Below are 12349 nucleotides of genomic sequence, written 5' to 3'. Positions count from 1 at the left end.
GATGCAAGTAGAACTAGACCTCTAAAACCTTATGAAATCCAAGACAACTAACTTGGGAAGTTAGTTAAGCTAGGAAAGGTTGGGTGCAGCCATGTAAGGCTTCCGAATATGAAGATTTACTCGGATGAGTCTTTACCGGACTTAAAAAGGGGAAATATTAAGTTTGGAGGGTCTAGGGGTAAAATGGTATTTTCCGGGCTAAGGGTTGTATTGTAATTACCCTAAATATATAATTAAATATTTAATTAATATGGTGGAGGGTCATTTTGGGGAGAGAGGACCGAAAATTGACTCTTATAGTGAAGTCTTGCTCCACCTAGATTCGAACCTAGGTGGAAGCGATAATTTAAATTGCTTTTTTATTTAAGTTGCTAAATTAATGTAATTGATTAATATTTATTATTTTTTGTCTGATTTAAAACATAAAGGGAAATCAGATTTTACCATTTAATAAAACCTTATTTGACTAAGTCCTAAACTAGACTCCTAAGCCTAAGAAAACTCTCATCTCTCACGCTCATCTCTCTCTCACGTCTCTATCATTCTCTTTCACGTTCTCTCTTCCAAAATAACGTACAAGAAATAGAAAATTTACCAAAGTTATTCACACTTGAAGAACTCACAACGAAAAACAAAATCAAACGCTAAGCAAAGTACGTTAGGCAAAGGAAAAAGATTTTCCGTCAAAAGTTTGGTGTTGAAACTTGGATTTGGACGTGAGTGTTGGAGCAGGTTTGGGCAGAAACTTCAAGGTTTGAACCTCATAAAAGTTATGGGTTCTCTTTTCTCATGGTCCCTTTCCCAAGAGACCCCTTAAGGTTTAGTATATTGTAATCCGAAAACTAGGATTATTTCCCCGTTGCATGTCCCTGTCACTAGCTTTCATTGAATCATAGGTTGGTTATATTTGTTGGTAGAAAACTAGGGATAAAACATGTTTTCGTGATGCTTATGTGTTTATATGTATGTTCAGAATTATGTGACATATGTTGATGTTTTCTGAAAATGTAACTACGTGCGTTTGGGTGTGTTGTCGTGGCTATTGGTCATGGTATAGGAATAGAAATTGCATGTTAGTTCTTTGTATTTCATGTACACATGTTTATGTAAATCGTGATGTTCTTATGAGATGAAATGTTTATGATTTGAGTGATAATGTCTTGGCTAAACGAATCCGTGAAAATGCACCTAAAACGTTATAAATGCACTATGAAATTCCCCTAAGAACTAACGTTTAATGGAATGGAAAAAAAGCTGAAAATGTAACTCAAATTTCCAGCACCTTGTTGATTAGTTTAAGCAAATTTAATTTGTTTCAAATGTCATGAAAAGTGAAGAAAAACAAGTGAGGTCACTGAGGGTCGAACTCGTGACCTCACCACGTTAAAAGTGGTGAAAAGAAAGAAGTGAAAAACAATGTGGTAAGGGGGAATTGAAGGGTGCTCCTGGCTGTAAAACAAAGTATGAAATAAGAAATGGGAGGAGTGGGATTCAAAACCCACAATCTCTCGGTCAAGCTTGAGGAAAAATGAAAAAACAATAAGTGTGAGGCGTGGGAATCGAACCCACGACCTCTAGGCGGAAAAGGAGAATTAAAAGAAAAATAAAGTGAGGTTGTGGGGGTTCGATCCCACAACCTCATGGTCAACTCAAAAAAATATGGAAAAAGAAATCAAAATAAAAGGGGTTGTGGGGGTTCGATCCCACAACCCCTCGGCCAAGAAAGAGAAAATTTAAAGAAAAGAAATTTAAAGAAAATGAAGGCGTTGGGGCTTGATCTTGGGTCCCCAAGCCGTGTGGACCAAAATGAAATAAATGAAAAATGTAAGTGTTGTACAAGGGATTCAAAATCGTGTTCCTTTACCCAAATTCTGTATTGATACATAAGTCATACGTGAACTAAATGATCAAGAATAATGTTGTCTACATAGATCAGAATCGAGATCATGGCATACATACAAGATGCATAAGTCTTGTACCACATAATCTTAGGAAGATATTAATCACTTAAACAAATTATGATTGAAGCCTCATGGCTTGTATGTATAGACCCATAAGTCTAGCATACGTTAGAAGTAAGTGATCCTAAGATGTATGTAATGAAATAATGATATGAATAATGAAATGATGAAACCCTAGTAGGGTTAAGTAAGAATGTCAAACACACTAAATGGCCAAGTGCATTGGCATATCATGAAATTAACATTCACGTAAAAGGGGTGAGTAATTATGAAGAACAAATGTACTAAAGTTAATGAATGTGGTGACAACATGATAAGAGTCCAATGTAAAAGATGAGAGCAATCTCAAATGAGCCTAAATAAATGTTACCAAAACGTACTCACCTATGAGAGTGTAAAGTTATTGAAGAGACCAGTCTCCATGAACACTATAATTAAAGTATTGATATTAATATACACTTAATACTAATGGTGAGATGAGAAATCATCTACTGAGCTATGATGTCCTCATACTAGAAGCCAGCTTCCATGACGTATGAGTTCAATGTAATGGAACTTTACACTGAGCACCAATAGACTAGCTATGAGCGGTGATGCCTTTTTTTCAGGAAAGGCAGAGGTTCACGTAACTCTCATGAGATGAGACTGTCTGGCATGCCGGGTATGGGTATCCTTATATCTCCAAGTCTTTGAACCTATACTGCCAATATAGGGATCAAGCGGGGTTCCATTCTCTTGTACTCTAGCATGTTTGGGTTACTTTGGCCGGTGATTCCACCTCTTTTCGGTGTGGGGGAGACACTGGATTTCATGATTCTCACATTATCTATGTTGGTTAAAGTTAAAGTTCCCAATGATGAATGAGGCTAGCCTCAAATGATACACATATAGAAATGAATGATACCAAAGGTGTTAGGATAGGATAACCAAGAGGTGAGCTAGACTTAAGTGATGACACTAGGTCATTCTTGATCATTGCACCGTTAACCCGATGAAAGTCTTAAACTACATCTTAGGTTTAACTGGTCTTTACACTAGCCTATGAAAGAAATTAAATGAAGTATGTATGAATGAATGAAGCAAACTATGTGTTTGCTAAGGAAGGCTCCCTAGTTGAGGTACCATATGTTGAGCCCTCATTTTGGGAAGTCTTAATGTCAAGTCTATAATTCCAAGGTCTCATGGCCTATGAATGAATGATATGAAAGATGTTATGTCCAATATGCAATATGTTATGTGCTATTTGTAAGATGTTATGTGTTGTGTGCAATATAATAAGTATGAAGATGCATGTTTCTCTCATGGCGTGACTTTCCCAATTTAAATTTGGAAATCTCACTCACTTTCCTAATCCAAATTTGGAAAGCTCACGAACCTTTCTAATAATGTTGTTAATAAAGAGTTGTTTTTACTTGTGCATGTCCTTGGTGTGTGCTTGTATATACCCATACTTAGTACAAGTGAGTACTAATCCCACACAATTCTACAATTTTAGGTGCAGGCACAAGTGGACGCTAGAGGTTATAGGTTGACGTTGCAGCTATCCGTACATAGAGCTTTCATCCGAACTTGGTAGGCCCTCATGCTTTCGAAGATGTCTACCTTGTCTAGATTAGATGTAGGCCATAGCTAGTGGAGCATGTCCCACTAGTGTTTCTTTCCACTTTCATTTCGGACTTTGTACTGGTGCCGTTTTGTCAAGAATACGTTTAATGCAGTTATGAATTGTTTCTTTCATTTGACTATCTTTATATTAGATGGTTGATTTGTGAACGCCTATGATGTTAAGTTTAAAATGTCTCGAATGAAATAAGAAAATAAAAAGTTCAAATTTTCCACTAACATTAACCTAGATGAAGTGAGTATGACCTATGTAGGCTTGTCTGCGACCTCTTAGAGGTCAACGACACCGGTCTCGTCTGGGGTCTAGACTTCGGTCATGACAAACAAGTCGAGTCTATGTAGAGTAATAAGGATTGGTACAGAGATATTTGTACCTATTTTTGAGATACTATAAAGACTATTAGGAAACTACCTTTTTGTTCATTCTTTCTCATTGTGTGTGGCTACCTTCTTTAGTACTGAGTTATTGTATACTCTTTTGATAGATGAGGAGGACTAGTGCTAATGTTACTGGTGGTAGAGAGAAGGCACTTCTCGAGGAAATTGTTGAGGCCCCAATAAGGGGTAGAGGTAGAGCTCGAGCTAGAGATCGTGCTCATGGAACGGCATTAGCCAGAGGTCGTGGCCATGAAGGAGCACTAGTGAGAGGTCGTTCTAGTGAGGAACAGGTTCCTCTAGAGCCTGCAACCACACCTTTGCTTCAGGATTCATTATTGAGGGTGTCAAGTGTGCTTGAGAGCTTTCCTAGAGTGGTGATGTGAATGCCACACCACATGACTCTCAAGGTAGAGAGGGGGATCAGACCCAAAAGCAGCAAAAAGCTCCAGTTATTAAGGATGTTGTGGGGAAGCTACAGGTGGATCCCGCGATTGAGAATTATCTGACAACCAGGTTTTGAAAATTGAATTAAGTTGACTTGTTTTTTGTAATAGTAATTGATATTGGACTTTTTTTGAATCCCTCACTTTATTAGATGTTGGGTTTTAGGCTGACTTGTCTTGTGGGATAAGACGAGTGCCATCACACCCATTTTTGGGTTGTGACAAAATAGTATTAGAGCATCTAGAGAGGGGGCTTCTTTCCAGTCCATTATAAGCACCGCCAAAGAGGCGGAGTTGATGGATAGAGAGGAGTTTGGGGACCCTAAAAGGGGCCGTACATAAAGTTAGTTCCATGATGCCTCATCTGGAGGCAGGGGATCACATAGAGGGAGTGGTTCAATTCAGCATCGGGACCCGTTCACGCATCTATACCGACATCTGAAGGTGGTCAGATATCTCTGGGTTCTTATAGTTCAGTTCAAGGCTCATACGGTTCAAAGAAGTAACCTACAGGGCGAGGCAAATGTAGTGGGTTTTCAGGGTCTGCACAGTAGTTTCTCGGTCAGAGATTTTTCTCTACTTGTGGAGATCATACAATATGATCTGACAGTGTACTTCTTAGACGGGTCATGGTGGACCCCAACCTAATTTTTCATTTCAGTCTAGACAACCGGCACCACAGGGTAGAGGCCGTGAAAGAGTTTAGTCAGGTAAAAGCGGTAGAGTTTTCTAGTAGTGGTGTTGTAGATCAACAGAGTGGGCGTAGAGGTACCAACCAAGCTGGTGGTTGATGAGGGGGCCAATTTTATGATTTGCTAGGGAGACCTAAGGCAGAGACCTCTGATGTTGTTTTTATAGGTATTATCCCAGTTATGTCATCGACTTGCGTCTGTATTATTTGATCCAGGGTCTACATTCTATTATGTGTCTATCATTTTGCTACTAAATTTGATATGATATGTGATAGCATGACTATACCTATTCGTGATTCTACACCCGTGGGTGAGTACTTAGTAGTAGGTTGAGTGTATCAATCCTGTCTTATTTCTTTGGTTGCGTGTGACACTTGGGTAGACTTAATCATTCTGGGGATGGTAGACTTTGATGTTATCTTGGGTATGAATTAGCTTTCTTCTTATCATGTTTTCCTTGATTGTAATGCTAAGACAGTGACCTTAGCGATGCCTGGTATTCTGAGGGTTGAATGGAAGGGTATTAGTGGTTCTTATCCTAGCAAGATCATCTCCTTTATTCGTGCTCAGAGATTGGTGGAGAGAAGGTGTTTGTCTTACTTATATTTTATTCGGGATACTAGTATTAAACCACCTCCCATGGATTTTATTACCTTGGTTCAAGAGTTTCCCGATGTATTCCTTTGTGAATCTCCAAGTGTTCCTCCCGATAGGGATATTGATTTTGCTATTGATTTTGAGTCGGGCACTAAACCTATTTCTATCCCTTCCTACTATATAGATCCAGCAGAGTTGAAAGAGTTGCAAGATGTATTGAGTAAGAGTTTTATTCGCCCTATGTGTCACCTTGGGGGGGCCCTGTATTGTTTGTGAAGAAGAAGAAAAAATGGACTATGAGGATGTGTATTGATTACAATCGGTTGAGCAAGGTAAAATTGAAGAATAAGTATCCTCTTCCGCGTATTGATGACTTATTTAATCAGCTATAGGGAGCATCATTGTTCTCTAAGATTAATCTGAGGTCAGGGTATCATCAGTTGATGATTAGGGCATCAAATATTCCTAAGACAACTTTTAGGACCTGGTATGGGCATTATGAGCTCCAGTTATGTCCTTAAGGTTGACTAATGCCCCTGCAACATTCGTAGAGTTGATGAACGTGGTGTTTTGACCATACCTTCATTATTTTGTGATTGTTTTCATCGATGACATCTTGGTTTACTCCAATACTGAGGAGGACCATGTCCGACACTTCAGGGTTGTGCTTCAGAGGTTGAGACAAGAAAAATTGTATGCCAAGTTCTCAAAGTGTAAGTTTTGGCTTAGTTCTGTGACATTCTTGGGACACGTGGTGTCCAAGGAGGGTATAAGAGTATATTCGGCCAAGACTGAGGCAGTTAGAGGATGGACACAACCTACTTTTCCTACCGAGATTTGAAGTTTTATGAGATTGGAAGGTTATTAGTGACAATTTGTTCAGAGTTTCTCTACTATTACAGCTCCATTGACTAGATTGAATCATCAGGGTATGTATTTTCAGTGGTCTGATGAGTATGAGGAGAGATTTCAAAAGCTCAAGACTTTGTTGGTTTCGCTCCTGTGTTGACTCTACCTGAAAAAGGTGTAGACTTTACTGTGTGTTGTGATGCTTCAAGAGTCAGTTTAGGTGGCGTATTGATGTAGAAGGAGAAGGTGATTGCTTATGCTTCGAAGCATTTGAAGTCCCATGAAAAGAACTACCCTACTCATGAGCTGTGGTATTTGTACTTAAGTTATGGTGTCATTATTTGTATGGGTGCATTTTGAGAGCTTCACTGATCATCGATGTCTTTAGTATATTTTTAGTCAGAGAGATTTGAATTTAAGGTAGTGTAGATGGATTGAGTTGTTGAAGGACTATGACATGAAAATTCTATATCATACGGGCAAGGCCAATGTTGTGATTGATGCTTTAAGTAGAAAGACTCCTAACATGGGGAGTCTTGCAGCACTAAGTATTGAGAAGAGACCATTGCCTAGAGATGTTCAGATGTTAACTAGTAGTCTTGTTCAATTGTAGATTTCAGATGAGAGTGATGGGATAATTGCTTTTATTGAGGCTCGATATTCTTTAGTCGAGCAGATTCGTGCGCACCAGTTCAATGTTGAGAAGTTATGTCTCATTCGAGACAAAGTATTGAGAAGGGAAGCTGAGGAGGTTGCCTTTGATTGTCATGGTGTCTTAAGGATCAAAGGTAGGATGTGTGTGCCCAAGATGGGCGAGTTGACTAGATGGATTCTTGAGGAGGCCCATTGTTCTCGATATTCCATCCATCAGGGAGCGCCGAAGATGTATATTGATCTGAGTCAACACTACTAGTGGTATGGGATGAAGAGAGATATTTCAAACTTTGTTTCTAAGTGTTTAACTTGACAACAGGTCAAGTGTGATATCAGGATCCCAAGGGTGTATCTCAAAGGATGCCTATTCCTACTTGGAAGTAGGAGCGGATCACTATGGACTTTATTGTGGGTTTGCCTAACATAGTGGATGGTTATGACACCATTTGGGTTGTCATTGACAGGCTGACCAAGTCTTCCCACTTCATTCTGGTTCGGGTAAAGTATACGGAAGAGAAGTTAGCCGAGCTATATATCACCTAGATTGTGCGAATACATGAAGTTTCAGTTTTTATTATATCAGATTTAGCCTCACTATTTAATTCTCACTTTTGGAAGGCATTACAATATGGTATGGTACTAGTTAGATATGAGTACAACTTTTCACCCTCAGATAGATGGTCACTCCAAGTGAATGATTCAGCTCTTGCAAGACATGCTTCGATCTTGTGCGATCAATTTTGGAGCTAGATGAGATCGACATTTGCCCTTAGCAGAGTTTGCCTACAATAACAGTTACCACTCTTGTATTCCGATATCCCCATTTGAGGTGTTGTATGGCAGATAGTGTTAGTCTTCAATCTGTTGATTTGATTCGACGGAGATGGACTTCTTGGATACAGACTTGCTTAAAGATGCTATGGAGCAAGTCCATATGATTCAGCATGAAGAGTTATGGATATTAGAGATTTAGAGCCTTCGTTCCGACTATCACCCATGAAGGGTGTGATGAGGTTCGGAAAGAAGGGCAAGCTTAGCCTATATTTATTAGACCTTTTGAGATTTTGAGTCGAGTGGGAGATATGGCCTATAAGATGGCCTTTCCACCTAGTTTCGGCATTTCATCATGTTTTCCATGTCTATATGCTTCAAAAGTATGTCCCGGATAAATCTCATGTAATTTCACATAAATCTGTGGATATGGGTCCACACTTGACATTTGAGGAGGAGCCTATAGCTATACTGGATATGATGGTTTGGAGGCTTAGTACCAAGGAAATTACTTCAGTGAGAGTGCAGTGGAAGCACCGATCAGTGGGAGAGGCAACTTGGGAGACAGAGTATGGCATGCGTGTCAAATATCCTCAGTTGTTCGAAGCTTCAGGTACTTTGCTTTACTTTATGTTCGAGGACGAAAATGCTTATTGGTGGATAATATAATGACCCGAAAGGTCATTTTTGATAATTTTTAATAGTCATTTAACTATAGTTAATTAATTGTGAGTAATTTAGTTATTTTTAATAATAATGGGTTAAAGTGATAATTTATTTAAGACCCAACACCATTAAGCCCATGTATTAAAAATAAGTTAGTGGATTTTGTTAGTTTAATAAATAATTAATTTAGAAAGAAAAATAAATCAGAAAACAAAAAAGTGAAAGAAGAACGTACAAAAGGCATTGGACCAGGAGTGCAAATTGTTCCAGGTAACCTTATGTGATACTTCATTTTGTTGGTTTAAGATGGTGTTTGCATATATGTATATATATTACTATTATATTAAATAGTAATAACGGTGAATTTCCCCTTAAATTTGTTGCCCAGTATCGTTTTGTATGCCCCTTAATTCTTTATCATTAATGTACATTACTGGAATATTGAGTTAGAAATGATAGGTAAAGAGTAAAAAAAAGGTTATGTGATAGAAGATTTTGGTTGGGAAATTAAGGCATATTATTGTAGTTTGATTTTTTTAAAAACGCGAGTTTACCGCGAGTTATCTGGAATTTTTGAAAAAATATTAGGGATTAATGGAATAGGTAATGGTCGATAATGATTGGCCATGATGAGTCAATCATTGGTTGGGATGAAGGATGAAAATTGAATAGTTGTCTGTACGTTGTTTAGGTTACCAATCGGATAAATATCATTAGACTTATGATATTGAAAAAGTTAAAGATTAACCCTAGACTTGAAACTTGAAAAATATGATATTGAAATGTTAATTGGCATCAAGAAGTTACGAACTTGATTATAAATTTGGGTGAATTTGTAGGTAAAGGTTAAACACATAATAATGTGAGTGTTGTTAGTTATGAAACCTTATTGTGAATATATATACGTGAATAGATAGCATCGATTCAGAAACTCAATGGAAAGGGAAGGCTCAAGTCCCATAGTGATTATTCGATTAGCTAAGGCAAGTGAATTTCTAAACCCTTGCTAATCATATGAAATTCGTGTATTTCCTTGTGTGATTTTGAGAATGATTTGGAGGCTTATTGCTTATTGGGATAATGCCCAAGTACCCCCTCAACCTATGCCCGAAATCTCAGAGACCTACGTGGCACTATCTTGTGGGCCCAACGATGGTTGACTTTTTTTTTCAAACTAGTTCCATGTAGGCTAAAAGGGGGTAGAAAATTACTTATAAAATAAGTTCAGGGGGGTAATAGGACCTTAGTATAGTATAAGTGTGTCTCTGCGATTTCGGGCATAGGTTGAGGGGGTATTTGTGCATTTGCCCTTGCTTATTTGTTGATGTTGTATTATGGTTGCATTGTTGTGAATTGTGTCTTGTTATCAAAATGGTTATTTCCTCATTATATGTTTGAACATGTCATTTGCATGGATCTGAGACATGGTTGTGATAAGTTTTATATGATAAGAGGATGTACCATTTTGAGGGTCGTATCGCACTCCGCGATGGATATTATACTTCGAGGGACGTATCGCACATTATGATGGTTACTATTATCGAGGATTGTACCGCACGCGAAGATAGATACATGGAAAAATTTCCCCTGTGGATCCCAGACTGAGAGACGACGAGTGTGTATTGTTTCTCCCAATTGCACACGCTATTGTACGTGTTCACGCAAGTAATATAGTTGCTCTTAAAAAAACCAGATTATCGATCCCAAAGGACTTGTCAATTAATTATTTTACCAAATTATACTAGTCTAATTATTTATTTAAGAAGGTCAAAAGAAATGAATGTAGGAATAAAATAATAACATTACTTATAATAATTGAAAAATCCCAGGGCTGAAGTATATATTGAATTTCATGTATCATATTATTGGCTTAGAACTAATTTTAGTTGTCAAAATACTGATTTATAGGGCTGATAGTATGATCCGGGTTAACCACCTCTCGTTGCCTACCCTAGTTATCTATCGAACTATATCGTTGAACGGGGATAAATAGACTAACTGGCGAGTATTTATATTTCATCCTATTTCGTAACCAAGCAAGGTGTTTGTCTTCCGACGTAACTCCTGAACACTTCTTCTAAATTTAATGGGCTGAACAAGCTCTTTACATTCTCTGGTCTATCTAACCTCTCCTATGGTCAATTCAAGATTAGACACTAAATTTATCTCAAGATGGCCAGTCAAGAAATAGTAATACAAGAATACAGAAGTAACTTATAATGACAACTGAAGATTAATTAATAACGCCATTAATAATAAACATTCAATCCGTAGCTACAGCCCCAGAATAAGGACTTTAGCTACTATTCTCTAAGAAAACAAGAAGAAAAAAACCTAAAAAATATTGACGACTTTCTCTTCCAAAGTACCTCATCTATATTTCTACAATTCGAATGCATCCAATAATTATTTGTATGAACTATTTATAGATGTAGTAAACCTTAAATAAAATATTTGAGTCCAAAGCAAATCAATAATCAAAACCCAAACGGAATTGGATTCCCAATTGAACAGTATTTCGTCCGTCGCTTCTAAGTAGAATTTTGGAGATGTTGTCGCATGTCAAAACTCAAATGTTCAATTCTTTGATTTTTCGCCACTTTTTCCATATATATAAATATTAATATAATATTCATTTTAATCCATTAAATTGTCTGCTTGATTTACTTCTTCAACCTTCCATTTTTAATTCTTTTTAGCTCTAAACTTCTTCATTTTTCCACCAATTTAATTCTATAAATAAAATACACTATTCAATACAATTCATTAAGTCCATGCTGAAAAAGGAAAAATATAAATGATAAAACAAATAATGATTAAAATATATATTTTTGGACTCACATCATGTATCATTAGGGTAGACATGCATCACTTATACTTGACATTGCATCTCATGGCATTACACATTTTTATTATTGATGAACTTGAACTTGTGTTTTGCTGATCTTGTAAGTATTTTTAAATGAAACTTGTGACTGTTGAATATTGAGTTGTTATTGAGAATATGTAATATGATAGAGTGTTATTGTTGAGTTTTCTGCTTGGTAAACTGTGAACTATTAGGTTGTAGTGTGGAGGTTCAGATATGGTGTAAGGAGTACCGATATATTTTTCCCTTAACTTGTGTTTAGAGGTTTGCATGTTAGGTACTGTGTGGTTTGGTACTCACCTTTGCTTCTACAAGTATTTGTAGGTCATGAGCCCGAATCTTCGTGGTACCTTCTATTCTTTTTATTTCCGAGGCTTTCTGTGGAGACTTTGATGTAGTTGTTGTAATCTCAGCAGACCTTCTTACTCCTACTTACGATTTTATTTTTACTTGAAAGACAATGTTATTCGAGACTTTCGTATTTTATTTCAATTCTAACATTCAAATTAGAGACTTGTGCACGTGACAATCAGGTTTTGGGGATTGAATTAAGTTGACTTATTTTTCGTAATAATAATTGACATTGGACTTTTGTTTCAATCCGCACTTTATTAGATGTTGGATTTTAGGCTAACTTGTCTTGGTGGGATAAGACGAGTGCCATCACGCCCATTTTTGGGCCGCGACATGTTTTTTATTATGTCCCCACATGATCACATGTCATGTTTTATTGCATTTCTCTCATACTTAGTACATTCCATGTAGTAATGCACAATTGTGCCTACATTGTTTCACCAATGTATGGCTTGATGATTCTTCTTTCTCCATTCATGGCTAGTTGATTGT

General features: G+C 37.3%; 1 protein-coding gene across 1 annotated transcript; it reads left to right on the top strand.

Moving 5' to 3' along the window:
* Positions 1-5586: 5586 nt before the first annotated feature.
* Positions 5587-8637, top strand: LOC138339268 (uncharacterized). Its single transcript, XM_069290854.1, has 5 exons — positions 5587-5907; positions 7157-7428; positions 7517-7577; positions 7662-7715; positions 8353-8637. The coding sequence occupies exons 1-5, from the start codon at positions 5587-5589 to the stop codon at positions 8635-8637; spliced, it is 993 nt and encodes a 330-aa protein (XP_069146955.1).
* The last annotated feature ends 3712 nt before the right edge of the window (positions 8638-12349 follow it).

The sequence above is a fragment of the Solanum lycopersicum genome, chromosome 11, assembly GCF_036512215.1.
Source record: "Solanum lycopersicum chromosome 11, SLM_r2.1".
Classification (NCBI taxonomy): Eukaryota; Viridiplantae; Streptophyta; class Magnoliopsida; order Solanales; family Solanaceae; genus Solanum; species Solanum lycopersicum.
This window is presented reverse-complemented; position numbering and strand designations above follow the sequence as displayed.

Coding starts and splice junctions, on each gene's coding strand:
- LOC138339268 (XM_069290854.1), top strand. CDS start 5,587: ATGCCTGGTATTCTGAGGGTTGAATGGAAGGGTATTAGTGGTTCTTAT. Junction 5,908..7,156: donor AGTTGAAAGAGTTGCAAGAT/GTATTGAGTAAG, acceptor GTTCAATTGTAG/ATTTCAGATGAGAGTGATGG. Junction 7,716..8,352: donor GTAAAGTATACGGAAGAGAA/GTTAGCCGAGCT, acceptor ATGCTTCAAAAG/TATGTCCCGGATAAATCTCA.